This window comes from Ostrea edulis, chromosome 3 (genome assembly GCF_947568905.1).
Source record: "Ostrea edulis chromosome 3, xbOstEdul1.1, whole genome shotgun sequence".
Taxonomy (NCBI): Eukaryota; Metazoa; Mollusca; class Bivalvia; order Ostreida; family Ostreidae; genus Ostrea; species Ostrea edulis.
This window is the reverse complement of record NC_079166.1, coordinates 56,148,423-56,170,558: the sequence shown is the minus strand read 5'-3', so window position 1 is coordinate 56,170,558 and position 22,136 is coordinate 56,148,423. Positions and strand designations below refer to the sequence as shown.

At 34.0% G+C, this 22,136-nt stretch overlaps 1 protein-coding gene, 1 long non-coding RNA gene and 1 pseudogene across 2 annotated transcripts; 2 read left to right on the top strand and 1 right to left on the bottom strand.

The window, feature by feature from the left end:
• On the top strand, positions 1-2,194 carry LOC125673459 (uncharacterized). Its single transcript, XM_048910035.2, has 5 exons — positions 1-445; positions 715-911; positions 1,108-1,403; positions 1,564-1,723; positions 1,898-2,194. The coding sequence occupies exons 1-5, from the start codon at positions 315-317 to the stop codon at positions 2,086-2,088; spliced, it is 975 nt and encodes a 324-aa protein (XP_048765992.2). The 5' UTR covers positions 1-314; the 3' UTR covers positions 2,089-2,194.
• A 6,411-nt stretch (positions 2,195-8,605) lies between these two features.
• LOC125676416 (uncharacterized) lies at positions 8,606-9,025 on the top strand. Its single transcript, XR_008801006.1, has 2 exons — positions 8,606-8,782; positions 8,983-9,025. It is a non-coding gene; the product is annotated as an uncharacterized LOC125676416 (long non-coding RNA).
• A 2,409-nt stretch (positions 9,026-11,434) lies between these two features.
• Positions 11,435-12,600, bottom strand: LOC125673451 (uncharacterized; annotated as a pseudogene).
• Between the last annotated feature and the right edge of the window lie 9,536 nt (positions 12,601-22,136).

Sequence of the window (22,136 nt, the reverse complement as noted above, 5' to 3'; positions counted from 1 at the left end):
GATTCTATTTAAGAGGGAAATTTTTGAAATTCTTTAGGTCTAAAACATATGCAGTGGTAGAATTCCCCGAAGAGGAGGAAGTGGATGTGGTTCCTCTAACATGGCTTAAAGATAACGAACAAAAATATAGGTGGCCAGTACTGAAATCGATCAAAAAAGTACAGCTTGCTGTAAAAAATGCCATTCAACCAACAGAAAATTACCTGTCCGTGTTTTGTACAAAGCATGTAAGTGATTTCACTCAATATTACTGTACAACTTTTCTTAAATTTTTGTTAAAAGGAGGTATTTTTAATGTTAAATGACACACTTATATGCATACTAATATATTGTTAGCTGACTATGAAAAAGCCAGGAAAAAACTAAAATTAGCAGAGGTTACTTCGGACCTGCAGACCGATGCAGAAGAGGCATCCCTAGCAAAATTGGGCAAACGCAACAAAAGGTTTAATGGTTTGTATTATGTTTTCCCTTAAAAATTAAACCTTTCAAAATCTCTGAAAGTATTGAGACTTAGAAAAATAAGATTAAGTAAAAAAAAAAAAAAAAGAGAGATCATCTTTAAGTACATGTAGGGCATAAAGAAATACCTTTCTTGTGAGATAATGTGAAAAATACCTATTAATGCTCTGTTTACATGTCTGTTAAAAGTTATATAATAATTATGAATAATTATAGTTTTTATAAACAGGATAAATATGCTATGTTTAACAGACCAAACCCCCGCTATGAGAGTGAAACAGAGGATGAAGTTGATGAACCTATAATTAGGAGAAAGTCTCCCAGGAAAAAGACAGGCCCTCCAGCTCCAATCATTCCCGAGCCTCCGTCTACGCCTGTTATTGCCAGACAAGCATCACCACCACCTTTACCAACTCTCTTTTCCACACCTTTACCTTCAAGTACATCAGGTAAGTTAAACAAATTATTGCAGCTTGACTGATATCATGAAATACACGTGTTGAATGAAAGTTATTGTCATTTATGTCTTTTTCGTATGAAAACTTATAAACTTATGGACTAATAAAATCTGGACGGTGGATTTTCATTATACTTCTCAAATTAGTTTTATGTGTCACGACTAATGTATGGTTAAAAAATGAAAAGATTCCCTATTACAGTTTTTCAGTTATGAAACCATATTCGGCCCCCTTAAATTGATTGACTTTATATTTTCAGCATTTGAAAGAAAATTAATTTCATCCATCGAAGAAGTTAAAGTTCAGGTGAAGTTGAACACAAGTTTGCTGCAGAATGTACTGAAAAGGATAGATGCATTTGACAAAGAAGAGCATGAAGGTGATGCAGGAGAAGAACTCAACATAGATTTGCCTCTCATTAACAAGGACAAAGTTATGGCACTGGAGGAAAGCCTCAAAACCGAAAACACTTTCAAGAGAATGGTATGCATCAACAAAATGATTTTCACTGTTATTTTCCTTTTATTATAAAATATTTGTATAAAATTAAATAATTTGAAAATCCGAGGATGCAAACAAAAAAGAAAAATCATATAATGTTATTACAAACAGAAGTTATGTATGAAATAATTTTTTATTAAAGGTTAAATCACTGAGGACCATAGGTGGGGAGAATTTGAAGGCAAGTGTGAGGAGACTTTTGTCTCATATTTTCACCAACAATTTGGCCCGCCAAATTAACTGGTTAGGAAAGGGGGAGAAGATTGCCTATTCCAAATTGAAGTTAAAGGACCTCATCATTGGTAAGTTTGTAATTAAAATCTAAATTTTATATGTTTTGTTTTACACTATAAATATGATAATTTAGAAATTATTATGTTTATTAATTTATGAAACTTTGAGCAATTGCATATTCATGCATCATTTGTTAATTAAATCTCACTTTTAAATAATGTGATTTTTAAAAATTTTTATAGCCACTGTCAGAAAAAATCCATTATGCTGCAATGCTACAGATGTGGAAATTTCAGCGATAGCTAGGGACTGGTTTCGCTATGCGGGTGATAGGGATGGTGGAAGGAAACTGAGAGAGGAGAGGAAACAACAACAGCAAAAAGAAAAACAGACAGAAAACACACAGGAACCGGAAGGGGATACAGATGATTAATTTTAAATGGAACTTTTTCCTTGAGATATTAATTTTTCATATGAACTTTTTTTCATTCTTCAACTCCATTATTTACTTGAAAACTTTTATACAAGACATAATGATGTTAGCCTGATATTTTTAATATTCAAAATCAAGAAATGCTTTAAACATGCTAACATGCTGAAATTACTATGTTAATTTTTTTAATCAAAGAAATTAAAATCTTTGTCATTTATTTTTTAAATTTTCATTTATTTATTCAGTAGATGTTTATCGGCCTTTTCTTGTCTACTGGATGTTTTTGTGATAAAAAAAATGTTGGCAAGTATAAGAGTAATTTTTCCAACAAAATGCCAACAAAGGACCAGCAGTAAGAACATAAATGAACCATCAGTTAAACATTGGCCCAACATTGAACCACCAAGTTGGTTTAATGTTGGACCAATGTTGGGGCAGTGTCATGAATGAGATACCAACATTGGACCAACGTTGGGTCAATATTGGGCAAAACATCATACGAGGGGCCAATGTTGGGCCAATGTCAGATTCCCAACAGTCTAACGTTGGGCCAACATCAGGCCAACCTGTTGGTTGAACGATGGGCCGATGAGCAAGATGATGTTGGCCCAATGGTAAAAACTGACAATGGGCCAACGCAATATTCAACGTTGGGGTTGCGTTGGCCCAACGTCACCTTGGTATCTGGGATAGGCCTAAACACTGTACATGTAACATATTTACAAAGTAACAAGTAATTAATGAGAAACAACAATCATATGTCTATCATGTTTAAAAGTCGCATTTCTATATGAGAATAAAGTCAATTCACATTAAGAGAATCAGGCTACAAAAGGATTTGAATTGAAAATTCCTCGATGTATAAAAATATTGGACGTTAATATTATTCATTGATATTAAAATTTGAGGTGGATCAACTTTACACATTGATGAAAATTGGAACAGAAAACAAATAATATCACAGACAATACATCACAGATTGACTTCGCTAACCCAATGCATGGAAACATAACAAATGTCTAAATTTAGCTTAGAGTAAAGTTGATAAAAGAAGTCTGGCTACAAACGGATTTGAATAGAAAACTATATATCTAAAATAAACATTGTAAGTTACTATCAAGCAATATTAAAGATCGATAAGAACAATTTTACACATTGGTGGAAAAAGAAACATACAACAGAAAATAACACAGATTGGCTTGGTTAGACTAAACGAATGTATGGGAGCACACCACAGGTAGGCTAAATCAAACTAAACTCAAAACATGGAAACAAAGCCACAAAACATGCAGCGTGAAATAAAAAGCAGAAAGAGCGGACATACACATATTACAGCATATAAAATCAACAGGAGACATCAATACAGGCACAGTTAAGGCATAAAGCAAACGATGCAATGCAGGTTAGGAATGACCATAGGGGCGATTGAGGAGAAATATCTCCTCCATGTAAAAAAAAAACAAAAAAAAAAAACCAGCAACTTTATAGCATTTCAATGGGGAGAGAAAGTAGCTTTTTTATTCATCTTATATAATTTATCAATGAATTAAAAGAGAAATACAGTGCTTGCTCAATAGGGATGTGTTAGTGCCAGAGTTTAAACCTTTAGTGAACTTTGTCTGGTGTGGGGCTAGCTTTTTATACAGGTAAATCTGAGCTGTGTTCAATGTATACAAAATAATGAGAACATTTGAAACACTCTTATTTATTATTATCTATCCTAAAAGCTTAACGAAAGGTGAAGATAACGAACAGTAATCGATCGCATAACTCCTATAAACAATACAAATAGGGAGTTGGGTAAACACGGACCCCTGGACACACCAGAGGTGGGATCAGGTGCCTAGGAGTAAGCATCCCCTGTCGACCGGTCACACCAGCCGTGAGCACTATATCTTGATCAGGTAAACGGAGTTATATGTAGTCAACATCAGTGTGCCAAGAATTGGTATGAAACACATCAGGCAGCATTTGACCCAATGAAGAGTTAAATCTCTTGTTGTTTACAATTCATATCACACATAAATATAAATAAACCTTTCAAATACTCTCCCTTGTCAATCTAAGGCATTATTTCTATAGTGAATGTTTTAATTTAAAAAACGTAACTTTGGAAAATGTGTTTTTTTTTATCTTTAAACTTTTTGACTCAAGTATCATCCATTCATTTCACGGTGTATATTATTCAAATTTACCAAAATTCTAAGATAATCGCTATAAAGATATATAGCAATTTTGCATTAGTTAAATGTTACTTAGCTATAAATAGAAAGGTTATCATTATTCAAAATTACTTCTAACAAAAACAATTTATACTCGCAGGAAAGGCGGGTCCTCATTTATATACATAGATATCACAAACGAATATGACAAACACTGTCTTCCCCGCCATATTCAGAGTGGGCACTTTGCAACAGAGCTATCCACCAAATAGGGACTATTGCGAACAGGATCCCTGGGAAGGTCAAAAAACAATGCCACAGTTGAATAGCTACCCCAATATAATTAAAATTAGATGTTAGATCCGCTCTTAATGTGGGATTCTCATTTCGAGCTCACAGGGATATATCAAATCGACATATGAATGAAAGTTATTATTGTTAATAGATTGATTGATTGTTTGATGTTTTCCGTCACACTCAACAATTTTCCAGTTATCTGGTTGCGCCAATTTTTATTGGTGGAAGAGAGAACCCAGATACAATGTAAATGGGAAGAGACCACCGACCTTCCGAAAGTAAACTAGGAAACTTTCTCACTTACCGGCGCGAGCGGGATTCGAACTCGCGCCGACAGAGGTGAGAGACCGTGTGATTTTGAGCGCGATACTCTAACCACTCGGCCACGGAGGCCACTATTGTTAATAGACAAAACGTCATCGATATATCGAAACACCGAATTGAAGGCCACAGCGAGAGATTTTTCTTCTCACGTAGACGTTTCTGAATAAATTCTGCTTCATATGAATATAGAAACAGGTCAGCTAACAAAGGAGCACAATTCGTACCCATGGGAATTCCAACAGACTGTTGGAAGACCTGATCACCAAAGACCACGAAGATATTGTCAATGAGGAACTCTAGCATATTTTTTATTTCAACTTCGGAGTACTTGTGCGTGGAATCAGAGTGGTGTTTAACAAAGTAAGTTTTTGAATATTTCCGTTTTCCATTTTTCTTGAAGAAGCAACTGTGTATGATGTCAACAAGTCTATTGTTTAATTTATCGTGAGGAATGGTCGTGTATAGTGATGAAAAGTCATAGGTTTTTAATGTTATTGATTTGGGGTAAATTCTGCTATTTCAAGTTTAGTAAAAGTTCTTTAGAGTTTTTTAGAATCCACATTTGATTAACACCACTTCTGGCATATGTAGTCGCACAGTAAGTTTGAAGTTTCTCCTTCACAGCTGTTAATATTTTCGTGAGTAGCAAAGATATGAGCTTGGTAGAGCACTAACTGGATCCAGCAAAGTATCTTTGTTTGTAAGGGTTTTTATGTAGTTTAGGAATCCAGTATAGGTACAGTAACTCATATTCATTCTACCCATTGACTGGGATATTAAATGTGTCTAAATTAAACTGAAGCATGGTTTTGAAGAATTTCATCTTTTGAAAGGGCAGTTGGAGTAAAGGTACGATTACCCAAAGTGGAATTAATGCCAAGTTCGTTGAAAATACAATTGTAATAATGAGCCTTACAAACAAAGACAGTGTTGTTACAAGCTTTGTCAGCTGGAACCAAAACATAGTCCTCATGTAGCCTATCTAATTCTTTTATCACTTCTGGGTCAGAAGGATAGATGGTACGTACTTGTGTAAAGTGTGTATAAAGTAAACTTTAAATTGTGTCAAATCAAATAGTTATATTGTTCAATAAAATTTATTAGTTTTAACTCTAACAATTTGAAATAAATACACTTTCTATACTTTCATTAGATAACAATGCATTATAATTATGAAGTTACCTTTAGGAAATGTTTCGAAAATACATTCATAATATGCATGTCAGAAGGTGTATCCATGATTAGACCAAAGTAAATATGTCTGTATTTCAATCTAAAACAAAATAGGTACCGTAAGTAGGTAGGTAAACCATTTCATTTTAATGAAACAATTGATTTCCGTTTTGCCAACACAAACAATCTGTCTCACCTCGAATGCCTGGGATAATGGGAGTCCGCAGTTTTATCAATATAGCAGGGTTATCACTATACTTTTTGGGACAGGGTCCCCGATCCATTTGTATTGGGAAATCCATCACAATATTTTTTACTGATTTGGGAAAGCTATGAAATATAACTTAAAGCTATATAACTTAAAATCACCCATATTTTTGTTTTCAATAAAGTTCATTTTTTCTTTAGGTAAACACCGAGACAGGCTCCCACTTGGCTACACTGCACAAGTCTCCTCATTTAAGTACATAAAGCATGTGATATATTCATAAATGAATCTTACTTGCATTATATGAAAATCGTTAAAAAAGAGAGAGAGACAAATGGTATTGTTAATTGTAATTGTAATCAGCTGTAGTTATACTTGTAATATAATTTAATCATTTACCATGATTGCTTTTTTCCATTTGGGAAGGGTCCTTCTATCATGTCTATCAGACCCGATTTAAGGAGATTGGTGGCCTTTAATGAAAACATCACAAGTTTTAAAAAAGGGGATGCAACATGATTTTGACAAATTCTGCTCTGGTACTATATTTAGTTCTTTTAACAAAGACTTGAAAATTCAATATTTTATTGCATATCCATTGTCAATAAAATATTTAGGATTGGCAGCGAAAATGAAAGTAGGGTTGGGAAACCAAAATCATATGTACATTTATTTTATTTTGACCTTAAACTGTTCCTTCCATGACCTTTGAATATATCTTTGAATGGGTAAATCAGCATCTTAATATTGGAAGTGGCCGTGTCCACCTTCATCATGTTTAAATATTTGAAGTTCAGATAACCAATGATAGTGTATTCGCTGTTGGTATTTTGGCATACAGAAAAATCAAAGGAATGTTTTCTAGATTGAATATTTTTATTTTATTTTTATTTTCGCTTATAAACGTTAGTGATACTTCTTAGCATTAGTTTGGAATGATACACTTGTTAGCGTATCAATACACGATTTATTAACAATGTGTTCCTTTTTATTTTTTTATTTTTTGGAAGCGTTTGCCTAAATATGTGTATGTCATTAAAGGGTAATCGGGATTCCTGGTAACAGGTAAACAATTGCATGGTATTAAATTAGGAGGAAACAAAGAAATATCACTGGGGCGTTAAAGTCAGAATAGTTTTATAAGTCACAATCGTAGTCAAATTCAACGTTATTAAGAAAAGGAAACATACAGAAAGAGATAAATCTTAATACACCGAATGCAATATTCATGGGATATTCCATTTTATACAAAATACCAAGTGAAAAGTAGACGAGGAAATATTTCAAGTTTCCTTCTCATGACATTTGCATTCTTCGAGTCCTGTGACCCTGAAATAATTTTCTGAAAGTGAGATTGCAAGCGTTAATAATGGGTTGAGGTAAAAGGTATGCTTGTTATTCATTGCAGAAATTCTTAACTTTAACTTGGGATATATCACAAAGGAATTTTAATGTGTGACAATGCAGGTTTTCCTGCTAATTAGGATCCAATTTAAAAAAATATATCTGATGGCAAAACTCTCCAGATATAAGACATAAGATCCCATCATACCTGTTTCATAAAACTGCCATATCTTAAGAAAATCTTTTAAGATTGGTCGATTTCTCAACATACCCAGATTTGACATCAAGATCCCACCCTAACTGTTTCACAAAGCTGTCATATCTAAAGAAAATCTTAAAATTGTTCGAAATGTGAACATTATGGCGGTCTATATATATTTTTTGAAAAATATGCAGAAAATCGTAAGACATCTATGTACTATGTAACAAAAATGCACATTATTGTACATACTAAAGGATGAAGTAAAATGGCTATATGAAATTGTCCCCAATATACATGTATTTATAAAAAATAATTTCTTGTTTCGTGTTAAAATTTACATGATTCAAATCATTAACATTTTCAATTTTATGATTTAAATGTTACACAGCGCGTAAATTCGCCACAAATGGTATACAACTCTAAGCTTGGGGTTTCCTCATCAGCTGAAATTCCTATAGGAATTTGGCCCCGTCCATACTTTTACAGGTCTGGAAATATAAATGGACAATAGTAAGCACAATTAAATCATTAAGGCTATTGTTGCATATTATTAATAACTTTTAAATTTCGTATGGTGATAAACGTAGCCCATATCATCGATATTTCAACAACAAAAAGATTAGCAATATTTTTACTAGGAGTCTCTCCATTATGGAAACCTCTTTCAACTCGATGACCTACCCGGTGTAAATCGCTCTATACAAAATATGATGTCACGTGATTCGGATGTATAAGCTCATTTAACGTATCTGTCCTGGAGTAATGGCGCATGCGCATCAATACTTCCGAGAGGACACAGCGTCTGTAGCGACACTGTGAAAAATTGTTGTGTATACAAATATCACAATGTCTGCAATGCATGGGTGGCACGGAGATTACCCCAGTGATAACAATTTCGGTCCCACATTATTTGCCAACAAAGACATTCGATCTGAGGAAGATTTAAAAAGAGAAGAGAGACTATCAGAACATTAATCAACAAAGGTATATATGATAAACCTATCCCATGTGCATGTGTGTGATCGTTGTATGCCCAGCATTAAAAAACTTATTCTGAGATCTATATTTATCAAAGTGCATGTACGGTGGTCAAAGAGCAATACAGATTTAATTTGAAGTTTATGTAAATGTATGATAGATGAGGGATTCTAATATTAATATATGAAACTCTGCTTTTTTCACAGTAAAAAGGAGTGTGCGTGTGAGGGGTGTCCATGCAGTGTCTGTGTTAGTATGTATCAAGTTACCCAACATACAAATGACAAATAACAACAATGAATTGTTTGTTATTAATGTTATGTAAATTGTTGAATAAAATATATAATTTATAGAAATTATTAATTAGAATTGAAATTTTAACAAACTAAATGAAGGGAGTGGGTGAACATTTAAGTGTTGCAGAAAGTTCACACCACTAAACATATAGTCAACTGATTATAATATATAAGTGTTTATAGCTGATAATATACATAGTTGAGAATACTATCAATTAAATTATTAGAATTAAATTATGTCAGTTATGCATTTAATAAATATATTTTTTTTAAAATATGAAGAAATGATCTCAAAGGAGAGGGAGACAGCAAGACTTCATTTTTCACTGCTGGCCCATGGATCATATTGTACATCCAGAACAGAAGAGGCTACAGATAAATGATGTAGCAATTATGAGTATATATCTGCCATCTCAACAGATGATGTTAACATTCACCTCACATGTGATTCAAGTAAGACTGGTCTAGATAAGAAATAATGAACAATTAATCTGTACAACTATATACTTGTAACAACAGATTGATATAACCAAAGATTTGAATGAATCACTCATCAGTTAACAGTTTATTTTTGGTACGATGAAATTTTTAAAGTTTATTCTCAATAATATGTGTAATTTGTATGAATTTCCAGTAGAAATGATAGGTATTGAATTTTGTTGCAATATTTATAGTTAATCACAAATTATATATGTGCAATGTGACGAAGAAACAGGGAGCAAAGACAAGAGGTCGGTCGACTTAGGGAGGAACTTGGCAGGCACAAATGGGGAGTGGAGTGCAACAAAGATAATGACAAATTTCTACACAGGATTACCCTCTTTTGTCATCTTTGTGTGGCTTTTCAAGTAAGGAATAATTTTTATAAATATGTACTTCAACAATGCGCTTTAAACGAAACTAACTGTAATGTTAGGATATCAACAAGTATTCATGTTCTTGACTACATGTATTTCTTGGTCATACTGACCACTGACTACATATATACTTTTTATTTGGCTACCCGTTAAAAATAGTTGTAATTTCTAAATTCAAGTTGATAATTAAAATTGAGAGGATTTGTTTATCTCATCTGTTGGTGTCCCTGCTAGGATTCTCATCTGCAATTATGGATCAAATTATTTTATTTTAACAAGAAGGATTACATACTTGTGTAAAATATAAAGGGCAAAATAATTTGATATTTTCTTTAATATTTGATACATATGTACATGCATTTCTTGATTTTTTGTTTGTGCAAAATGTCATGATATTCAAATTTGTGTTTTTTTAATATTTTGAGAAGAAGTCCATCTTAAGTCTTTATCATTCATAGGTCAATTATTTATCTGGAATTTGACACTTAAATGTGAAAGATCAATGGAAGAGTCAATGAGGAAAAAATAAAAATCATAGCATTTAAAGATTAAAAGCATATTTAGATAAGTTATGCTGTGAAAAAATTATTTTAATTCAGATAAAAGCAGTACAAGTACTCAATTTTTCAATGATAGAATTCAGAAATGCATTGTATATGTTGGTTTGATTGAAATAGTGTACAGGAAGTCTGGAAAGCACAAACAGTTAAAATTATTTTAACTTGTACTCAACCATCGCTTGACTAATGCTTTCCATTATTTTATTAAGCTATCCGAGTGAAATTGATATACTTATTTTAACGTCAAGAAATATATGACCAGACTTTGAGGATTTTACCATCTGAATGGGATTATAAATATTTTACTAAAAGAGTCAGAGTAAATTATACATTACATATCATGTCAGCCCTTCACTTTTTGGAATTAGCCCTTCCGGAGTCATCACATTTGTTTCTGAGGAAAGGCCTGGGAAAACATCAGATCGTCATCTAACAGAAAATTGTCGGGCTGATCAGTTTGCTTGAGCCAGGTGACAGTGTGATGGCTGACAAGGGATTTACCATTGCTGATCTGTTGGAAAAACAGCAGCGTTTTCTAAACACCCCACCATTCAGAGATATGATGCAAATATTTTGAAATAGAACATGTCCATATGTTTTGTTATGTTAAAACGTATCCCTATTTTTGGTAAATTTAAAATGTATAATTTAAGCAATATATTTTAAAGCTTGCATGTCAGAAAATATTCTATGTCATTTCAGGTAGTGTAAATCAGTTTTCTACTGATGATGTATACAGGACGCAAGAAATTGTACTGCTTCGTATTCATGTGGAAAGGAGTATTGGACGGGTATAAGAAATTCCACATTTTGGAAAGAGTGGTCCCCCTTAGTATTGTGCCTTTCATAAGTAAACGTTTTCAAATTTGTTGCTGGTTAACGAATTTGGATTTCTCACTTGTTGATGGAAAGAAGCAAACCACAGAAGAGACTTGAGTAAGTGTTGTAAAGGTATATTTTACCTATGAAATATATTTTTACATTACAAATAATTATATGTAAGGTTTAATTTTTCAAATTGAAAATACATATATTTCCAACAATTTTACAACAATTCATAAATATGCCTTATGTAAATTTCCACTAATTTTGGTAGCATATGTTTCACTTATTGTTCATTGAATTAAATTCGCTCAATGAAAATGTTGTCGGACTCTACTGCCGTTCATGCAACAAAGTCCACCCAAGGGAGCCCAATGATGGCCATCTCACCCTGAACCTGTGTATAGTATTTATGCGATTTTTTTATGAATTCAAGGCAAAACTGTTTTGAGTTCATTTACATAAAATCAGATATTCCCAACAATGTTATATTTTGTCCTGGGATGGAAAAGGGGCATTTGATTTCTAGCAGTCAAGTGTTTTCATTATCAACCACTCTCCCATCACTAGAAAAGAATGTGTTGAACACAGAGTAAGACCGGATGCCTGTACTTCATTTTCTATTTGAATAGCTCTCCTAATCTGTTGATAGTCTTCCTTTGCCTCCATTTCATGGTCGATTCCACATTGTACAGCAAGTGGTAACTTAGAGTATCTAAAATTGTAGATATTTGTTTCTAATTTCTGTTGATTAATTATCAGCATTAACAAAAAGTATCAAATCTTAAGTGAAATATTCGATTTCAATTTTTATGATGCTCTGCGTCATTTAGACAGTTGAAAAATAGATGGAATTATTTGTTTAGATTTCATCCATACAAAATATGTTGGATAAGGAATGTGGGTCTGTCTCCTAATTGAAGAACATCACCAAAGATGGAACTAGTGATTATTCCGAGATGTAGTTTTTTCCATAGGTCGCTAAGTCTTTGTGCTCGTGTGTGCTCGTCTATGTAGCTCACTAACTCCTGGTCTATCATACATGTAGGTGGTGGAACTAGAAAATTAACACATATGCCTCTATCGAGCTACATCATATGTATTATGATAATTTTACTCTGTATATAAATAATATAGCCCGGTAAGCATTTTTATGGCTTACCATTGTTTTTAGAGAATACCATTTTTTCCATTTTCATGTGGAGTGGGTAGACATATGTTTCAACCTCCATTTCAATGTCCACTGCAGTTGGTGCTCTGGAGTCGGGAATGTTCCACAGATGTACCATGTCTAATTATTTAAAACATTGTTTTTAATTTTTGAGTGTACATTTCATTTGGATTTTCTTTTAAACTAGACTATACTTTAAGGAGTTTCTTTTTAAATTCTAAAAGACCATTATGATACCTTAATGTTTCATGCAATATGCCTGTTTATCACATGAAGACTATACAGGTATATATTTGAATGATTTGTATTAAAAATGAAATAAAAAATTATTTATTTAGTTATATAAACCTGTAGATATCATTATCAGAAATAAGTTGACGTTTCTGAATTTAATTTTCTAAACAAATAATTATATACATGTACATGTATTTTCATTGTATACATTACATGCAAATTGGAATGCACTATCATGGTTTTATTTTCTTTATTAAAATTTTACACATTATAGGTAGATATTTTGGTTTATTATTAACCGAAACATGAAGACTTGCGCGTATACTACATATATATGTACTTTCACAGCACGTGCTTTTTAAATATAAAAATTGATAATCAAGGTACAGTCGTTTCCGGATCAAATTTTCATTAACAATTGCTAGCGGTATAATCCACGAAGATAATGTAGATTTCAATCGTCTTGTATTGTGGCATATATCTGCCTCCTATTTGCAAGTTATTTGTCTATAGACTATGTCGACACGCAAGATAATTATGTCAACGTGCACCATAAATATATCAACATGCAAGAAAAATATAATCAGATAAGAATTTTGAAAATTTTCAAAAATTATCATATATCGCCCACATGTGACTTCCGACATGCTAGATGCAACTTATTTATGTTGACATGCAACTTATTTATGTCGACATGCGAGATAAATACCGGTATGTCGATGTGTAACTTATTTGTGTCTACATGCGAGATGAATATGTCGACATGCAACTTATTTATGTGAACATGCGAGATAAATATTTCGAAATGCATATTTATCTCGCATGTCAACATAGATACAATGTAAGTTACATGTCAACATAAATAAGCTGCATGTCAACATAAATAAGTTGCATACTGACATAATGTAAAACTTATACGGTACCAATTTTGATGCACCAGATGCGCATTTCGACAAATTATGTCTCTTCAGTGATGCTCAACCGAAATGTTTGAAATCCGAAATAACAATGAAGTTTTAGAGCTATTAGAGGCAAAAACAGTGTGCCAAAAAAGTGGAGTCAAATTCGTTTAAGGATAAGAGCTATGCGTGAGGGAGATAATCCTTAATTTTGAAATGAATTTCTAAATTTTGTAACAGCAATTAAATATACATCCGTATTTTCAAGCTAGTAACGAAGTACTTAGCTACTGGGCTGTAGAGACCCTCGGGGACTAACAGTCCACCAGCAGAGGCCTCGACCCAGGGATCATAATGTAAAACTTATACGGTACCAATTTTGATGCACCAAATAAGTTGCATGTAGACATAAATATGTTGCATGTCGATATATTTATCTTGAAAAAGTTGCATGCCAATATAGATAAGTTGTATGTCAACATTGATAAGTTGCATGTCGACATAAATGTGTTACACGTCTGCATCATTATCTCGCATGTCAACATAAATAAGTTGCATCTAGCATGCTTGAAGTTACATATGGGCGATATTTGATAATTTTGGAATATTTTACAAATTCTTATCTGATTACATTTTTCTTGCATGGCAACATAGTTATGTTGCATAATTATCCTGCATGTCGACATATTTATCTTGTATGTGTAGACATAAATTATAGAAAAATAACTTGCATACAAAGGGCAGAAATATGCCACCATAGTCTTGTGAAAAGATCAGAAGTTACTCAAATAAAAAATAAATAAAATTGTTTGAAAATAGTTGTAAATATCACCGGTCTTTGCATTTTCCATAACAGTGTTCATGGGTCTGTTTCGAATTACGAAGATGTTCGAGACGACTACAGGCTGATTCGAACGTTGACTGACACAATCCGACATTCAGTCCGTTCGAAACTTTAAATCAGTACGTGTGTATGCTTATTTCGAGATTTACCTAAGTTGTGTAGAAATTAAATTAAATTAGACATGAATTAATCTTTACATTATTGACGTTATATTAAACAATATTCAAAGCTTCACATTTAAGCATAGTCAAAATTGCGTCATTCGGAATTCTCTTAATCAACATTAATAATTATCTTTCTCTGAGTCTTGTTTATGACATAATGTTATATCTACCCGGGATAACAATATTTCGCCATTTTCGTTTGGAGTTGGCAAGGGTGGGAAGAAAAATAATAAAGGCATACATGAATATGCTAGAAATGAATAAACTACAGTATACTTTCTTAATTTCAAAAAGTAAACCTAGATGCAATGCATAGTATATTTACTGTCACGATTTTCTAATTTTAAAATGTATTTACGGGGGCATTATCCATTTTGGTAATCAAAAAAAAATAGTTGTGCTTATAAACAAAAAATGTGTGCTTATTATATCTGACACTACTTCTATAATTCCAAGAGTGCCTTTAATATGAACTAAGATATTGATCAAAGTTCAACAAGATGCCTATGACAGTAGTTGACACGACTGATCCGGAATTGGACAAGAAGATGATGTCTCTTTGGTAAGGCATCTCAATTACAATAATACACTCACTGAAGAAATATTTAATGATGCATTTGCTGAAAGATATATCAATTAAATGCATTTATTTTTGTGCATAAAACTTGGTTATTCTTTAGCTATAAACAGCTTTTCCATCCAGCGCGATTTTTCCACAAGCGTGTGACTAACCAAGATGTCGAAGTCCTTATGTATTGAAGAAGTGTGACAAGTAATAAACCTGGGTTGGATAAAAATACAACAGTTTTGTATCCCTCAGTATTCATTTTCACCGGTCCCGTTGGGGACCCGGGTTAGAACAGGTCCTCAGTACCCCCTTGCTTGTCGTAAGAGGCGACTAAATGGGGCAGTCTTTCGGATGAGACCGCAAAAACCGAGGCCCCATGTCGCGGCAGGTGTGGTACGATAAAGATCCCTTCCTGCTCAAAGGCCATAGGCGCCGAGCATGGGCCTAGGTTTTGCAGCCCTTCACCGGCAATGGTGACGTCTCCATATGAGTGAAAGATTCTCGAGAGGAACGTTAAACAATATTTAATCAATCAGTCAATCATTTTCAACGTCATTTACCTTTCTGAGTAGAAATCATTTCATTAATTTAAGTATTTTCAAATAATAATCAAGATTATTTGATGCATGTCAAATAGTCCACAATTAATTACGATTGGCTAATACAGTTAGTACTGTTTACGAAATAAACCTGGTTCGAACTATCTAACCGTATAGATGATTCCGCATAACGGGGAACGAGGTAACTTTTCATTCTGCTGAAAACCTTAGATTGAACACATTGTGAAAAATCATCACAAAGATAATCCATTGTCATCAAATTAATGTATTAACATCGTTCAATCGTATACGCAGCCAAACAATCCTTTGCCAGTGCAGCGACAGGGTGAAGTCAAAAGGGAGCAGAGAGAAGTCATACTGATTGATTGTTTTTCCAAGGTGAAGATGTGACCAATCTCATAATTCCTATAAGCAATACAATAAAACGTCTCTTCCAAGAAAAGAATCGTCACCACTGTTGGTGATGGGTTGCCAAACTTTGGCCTGTGCTCAGCGCTTTCGGCCGCTTAGCGGGGAGCAATTTTTATCGTGCCACCACCCACGCCTGCTGTGACTCGGACCCTCGGTTTAATTTTGTGGCCTCTTGCAACAACCAAGGGACTTGAGATCGAAACAAGGACGGCATGCCGGTGTTATAGAGCCAGACTTCCCACATAGTGAGACTTCCCCCCGGAAGTCCGGCTCTAGAGTGAGCCTTCCCCCCAGAGCCAGTCTTCCCCCGCGGAAGTCTGGCTCTAGAGTGAGCCTTCCCCCCTGCGGAAGTCTGGCTCTAGAGTGAGCCTTCCCCCCTGCGGAAGTCTGGCTCTAGAGTGAGCTTTCCCCACGGAAGTTTGGCTCTAGAGTGAGCCTTCCCCCAGCATACGTACTATAGAATAAACCTTACCCCCAGGGGGAAACCTCACTCTAGAGCCATAACACCCTCTTGAAGTATCGCTCTAGAGGGACACCCCCGCTTTCATCCCTCCTATACAAACTATGAAATAAATTTTAGTTTATCGGGCAGGGAATTACTTACTTATCTACCTCTCTACCTACCTACCTACTTTTTAAAAAAAATGTTTTATTTTTGTATTTTCAACACATTTATACATACAAACATTCAAATGTAATCTACACTCGCTCATACACACTTGCAATTACTTTTTGTACCTTCTGTATCAACAATAACAGTGAATTGTATATATGATATATACATGTATAATATATACATACACACGCATAAATATATATACACACATAAACATACATATATACACATACACATTCAAAGATAAAGGTAATTATTTTATTTTTCATATAAATGTATTATGATTTTCAACAAAATACTTGTCCATTATATTATCATACAATGCCCATTTACAAAGCATTTTGGATTTGTTATGAAATATATTTTAACAAAATTTTTCTAAATTTCTATAGTATTTAAACAAATTACAATGTAATTGCATCTGACAATTTGGGGTTTGAGTCCCGTGATCTGGAGTAATAAATGTGCTTTTTTGCTAATAAAAGAAGAACATTTTCCAAACAACTTCCATCAATATTGCCTAGTAACACACTTCTTTTTGTGATTTTATAACCTTTGACAAATGCATTGTACCATTTCACATAATCTCTCCAGAAGGCAGATACATACATCCAGTCATAAAAAATATGAGTGACTGTTTCTCTTTCAGTTTTGCAAAATGAACACAAGTCATTATCTACAAGTTTAAGTTTGCGAAGGAAAGAGTTTGTAGCTACATGTATATAACACATAAGAATACGGTATTGAAAATAAATTAATTTTGTTTCTTTTGTGCATAAAGATGCATTCATATAATGAAGTTACCAAAATTTTTCTGAAATAGTTTCACTGAGATAAGCTTCTCACTTCTCTCTTTTGAGTTGTGGGGCTATGAACTCCTTTTCCTTCAAATCATGATATAAAAATGTAACATAAGAACTAGAGTTCATTTTCTGTACAATACACTGATTTGGACTCAACAATTCATGATGTACTTTGCATTGTTTTTAAAATCAGCAATTTCTCTTTTAATTTCAATCCCAAGGTGTAATAACTTGCATTCCCAAAGAAGAAAAAGATAGACGCTATATAAAAAATTGGCGACCAATATCATTATTAATGTTGATTACAAAATTGGTTTTAGTGCCATAGCAAATCGTTTAAAGAAAGTACTAACAAGTATCATAGGTGACTCTCAGAAGGGTTTTATAAAGGGACGGTTTATTGGTGAAAACACTCGTTTTTTGTATGATTTGATTGACTATCTAAAAACGGAAAATCAGCCAGGATTGTTATTATTAATAGATTTTGAAAAAGCGTTTGATTCATTGGAATGGGATTTTATTGTAAAGGCACTCAGGTCCTTCAATTTTGGGGAACCTATTGTAAAATGGTTTCTTACTCTATACACCTCTAGTACCAGTTGTATAATTAACAATGAAAACTTGTATAAATTCTTCAGTCTTGAACGAGGCTGTAGACAAGGAGATCCATTGGAACCATATATCTTTATTATTACAGTAGAATTGTTGGCAAAAGCACTTAGAGAACTGTGGCTGGAAAAGAAAATAAATTAGGTCAGTATGCGGACGACTCTTTTTAACGTTAGATGGCAGTGAAAAATCACTTAGAGAATCTATGAGAGTTATTGATATGTTTAGAATGATTTCTGGACTACGTTTAAATATTTCAAAATCACAAGCAATTTGGTTGGGGAGCAAATCAGGTTCGGCGGAAATTTTGTGTAATGATCTGAAAATAAAATGGGGAAATAGCAATTTTAAGCTCCTCGAAATTGTATTTACAAAACATCTGGAAGACATGACTTTATGTAATTATGAATCTAAAATCAATGCCATTAAAAATTGCTAGGTTTGTGAACTAAACGGGATTTAACTCCAATAGTTAAAATCACAATTATCAAAACTTTAGCACTCCCAAAGCTTATACACTTATTTTCAGCATTGCCGGACCCACCTAAACAAGTACTGGAAGAGTTGAATAAAATATTTTTTAAATTTATTTGGGGATACAAGGTAGAAAAGTTGAAAAGAAATACAATTGTGGGTAATTATGATCAAGGGGGGCTAAATATGGTACATTTGGCATCTTATAAATCTTATATTAAGCTGAAATGGGTCAAAAGGTACCTTTCTGATAATGAGGGTATATGGCAACATATGTTGCATAGTATTTTAAATCTTAGAAATGTGGGTTTCATTTTTCACCTATCCAAAGAAAAACTTAATGATTTTGTAAATCATATTGAAAATGTGTTTTGGAAAGATGTGTTTAAAGCTCTATCAAAAGTTAAAGAAAGTTCTCTTTCTGTTACAGATTATTTGAATTTAGATATAAGAAACTTTGTTGATGTTAAATAATGGAATTTTAATACAAATTGGGTTGACAGAGGCATTAAGACCTTGAATGACTTAGTTTTGCAGAATGAAACATTCAAATACTTTACTGATGTAAGAGATGTGGTTGGTACAAATAACTTTTTGAGCTATTATTGTCTTATTTCAAAAGTACCCTACCTACCAACTTACCTACCTCTCTACCTGAAGTTGTACACGTTTAAAAGCATAACCCATATTTGTACGCAGATGAAAAGAAACATAAATTCGAAATTTCCTCATTTCATTTTTCAAACCTCTAAAACTAACCACGGCATAGGTACTGTGTGGGTCAAAGTTCAAGGTCTATGGGTCAAACAAAATGGTTTATCAATTCCAATGTGTTTTATTCACCGTTTTCTTCTCTTGAGTTTGATGAACGGCTTAAGCAAAATCATTTAATGTCCTGCTGAAAAATGTCCTGGTATCTAAACAATCTCTATAAAGTGATAGTAGTTTACCAGGAATAAATGGAGGGGGAAGTCCTGCTATAGGGGGGAGTCTGACTCTACAACTAGTGATAGAGTAGATCTTCCCACGGGGAAGTCTGGATCTAGAGTGAGACTTCCCCGGGGGGTTCTCCTGCTCTAGAGTGAGCCTTCCCCCAGGGGGAAGGCTCACTCTAGAGCCAGGCTTCCGGGGGGAAGTCTCATTATGGGGGAAGGCTCACTCTACAACATCGGCCAAGGCAGTGAAGCACGGTAACGTTATGGTCACCCCCTCTGAAGGCAGGAGGTACCCATTCAGCCGGCGATAGAGGTTTAATCCCGAACGAACGCTACTCTCCCTTCTCAAGATCAACCTCGTGAGTCACTGCATTTATTTAATAAACTTTATTGATATTCACTTAGTTCAAATACTACAGGCAAGTTCCGCCTTCGTAAAGCACTCTCACAACACAGCCCGTGGGGCGACAGCAATGCTCAAACTTAGTTTCTGTATAGATCCTCTGGCATCCACCATATGCTAATTCATATCCTGGTCATGTACTACACCACATAATATACCTTGGCATCGCCGGTGCTCTATTACATGTATCTCAATAACAAACATATGACACAATTTTGATTGTATCTATTTTGCCAAAATGCCATTCGTGTTTCAAGGTTCTTGATTATCATAGATTTAATGGCCTTTCAATAAGCATGGCTACCGAGTCGGTCAAGCAAGAGTCCCAGATAGTCAGATCATGCTACACAATTTCAATGCCTGCTTACACTTCATTCGCCCCATTCTGTAAATTAGTCCGTTATGTCGCGTTACTTTTTTTTTTCATACATATTGTTGTCATACACATGCGTATCTGGATAATGTTCAGGTATATCTGATTCTGCCAAAATGTTGGCACAGCATAGACCAGGGGCTCGGACTTCACCCTACCACGAGGTTCAATTTGCAATGTAGCCAACCACTACGGTTATCTCGTCAGGTTTACTTGCTACGCATTATTTGGCCCAAACGTTTCAGAGTATGGTATGTAATGCTATTCACGGCCACAGGGGGTCACGGGTTTTACCACATCACGATTACAATTGTAGGTATTAAGGACCTCGCAGGTGTAAATTTATGCAGTTATTAACTTCATATTACTTATCTATAATTAACAGCCCCTATGCATTTACGTGTTATTCACTTGCAATTTCAACAATGTTCTTCTTTTATTTTATGTAGTTTACAGATGATTCCGATAGCGTAAGCGATGCCGAATATATATGTTATTTCGTGCACAGGTTTCAGGTTTGTGCTAGAACCAGTCTCACAGCGTATGAGTCGCAGTATATTTTCACCTTACTTGTCGTTCTTTGGATCTTTAGCACCTTCCATAGCAGAAAGACCCTAGATCCATATCATTAGTCTCCATCATTTGCAGTTTTTGTTTCCCATAATAATCGGCAATTTCAATCTAATTTTGGACTTCTAGATTGTTGATCGGTTTGTCATTGTTTATTCTGAATGTCAAGCCTGATAAGAATAAATATGGTTTGGTTTATTTTTAAGTCAACCACACTATCTATTCTATTTTCATGTAAATAATTGACTGATTCTGTCTCAGATGTATTTGGCGTTGACTTTTTTTCATAATTCATTCAATAGGCACCTATTGGAGTTTTTATGATTCCAGAAGTCTAAAACCACGTCAGGAAGTGTCATGTTTTGTTATCCAACTTTCGAACATTTGTCCTACGTTTTCTAACCTTTAAGTCATGTTTTAGTATAAAACGGGCATCTCGAGACGCTCGCTCTCTTCTGCTCAGGACTTGCTTTTAGAAATCGTGCTTTGGGGGTATAGGCTTAGGAGTGTTGATGGGCTCGGTAATTTAGTATTTTGGCTCAAGTAATCAGTTTTAATTTTAATTCTTAGCTGAGTTTGAATCATTTTTCGCAAGGCTGTTGGAACGTTAGGATTAGTTTGACGAATTTATTAGGAATTTCCGTTCTGAAAAGTTTGATCCATTACAGTTTATTGTAAATCTTGGGAATTGTTGAAATTGATATTTAGCAATGTGCCATATTCTGCTATCATTACCTTAATTTTTAAGGAAGTTTTTTAGACTTGTAGTTATATCTTTTTTGACGGAATTCAGACTTCAAAGTTATTCTAGAATTTTTGCTGGAAGTCTTCAGAATCAATAGGAATCCTTTAGAGGTATACCAGTTTCAGTTATGGGATTTAACTTTCCTCCAGTAGGACTGGAAGATGGTTTTCTAAATCGGTGTTAGGGAATTTTGACAAAGTTTTGCTTTCCATCACAGGAGTTGTTGAAAGGGCTGACAAGTGATTACGGTCCGCCTGAATTGACACTACTTTGTTGTTAAATTATTATCTTGATATTCCCATGAAAATTGCAGGAAATTCAGGTAATATACAAGTTGAGCATGATTATCAGAAACGTGTCAATTTGGTGATACCTGTGAAATCTTGATTATAGATGAACCATTGCTTAATAGTACGCAAGGGGGTTCGAAGGGGTCATAGAGATAA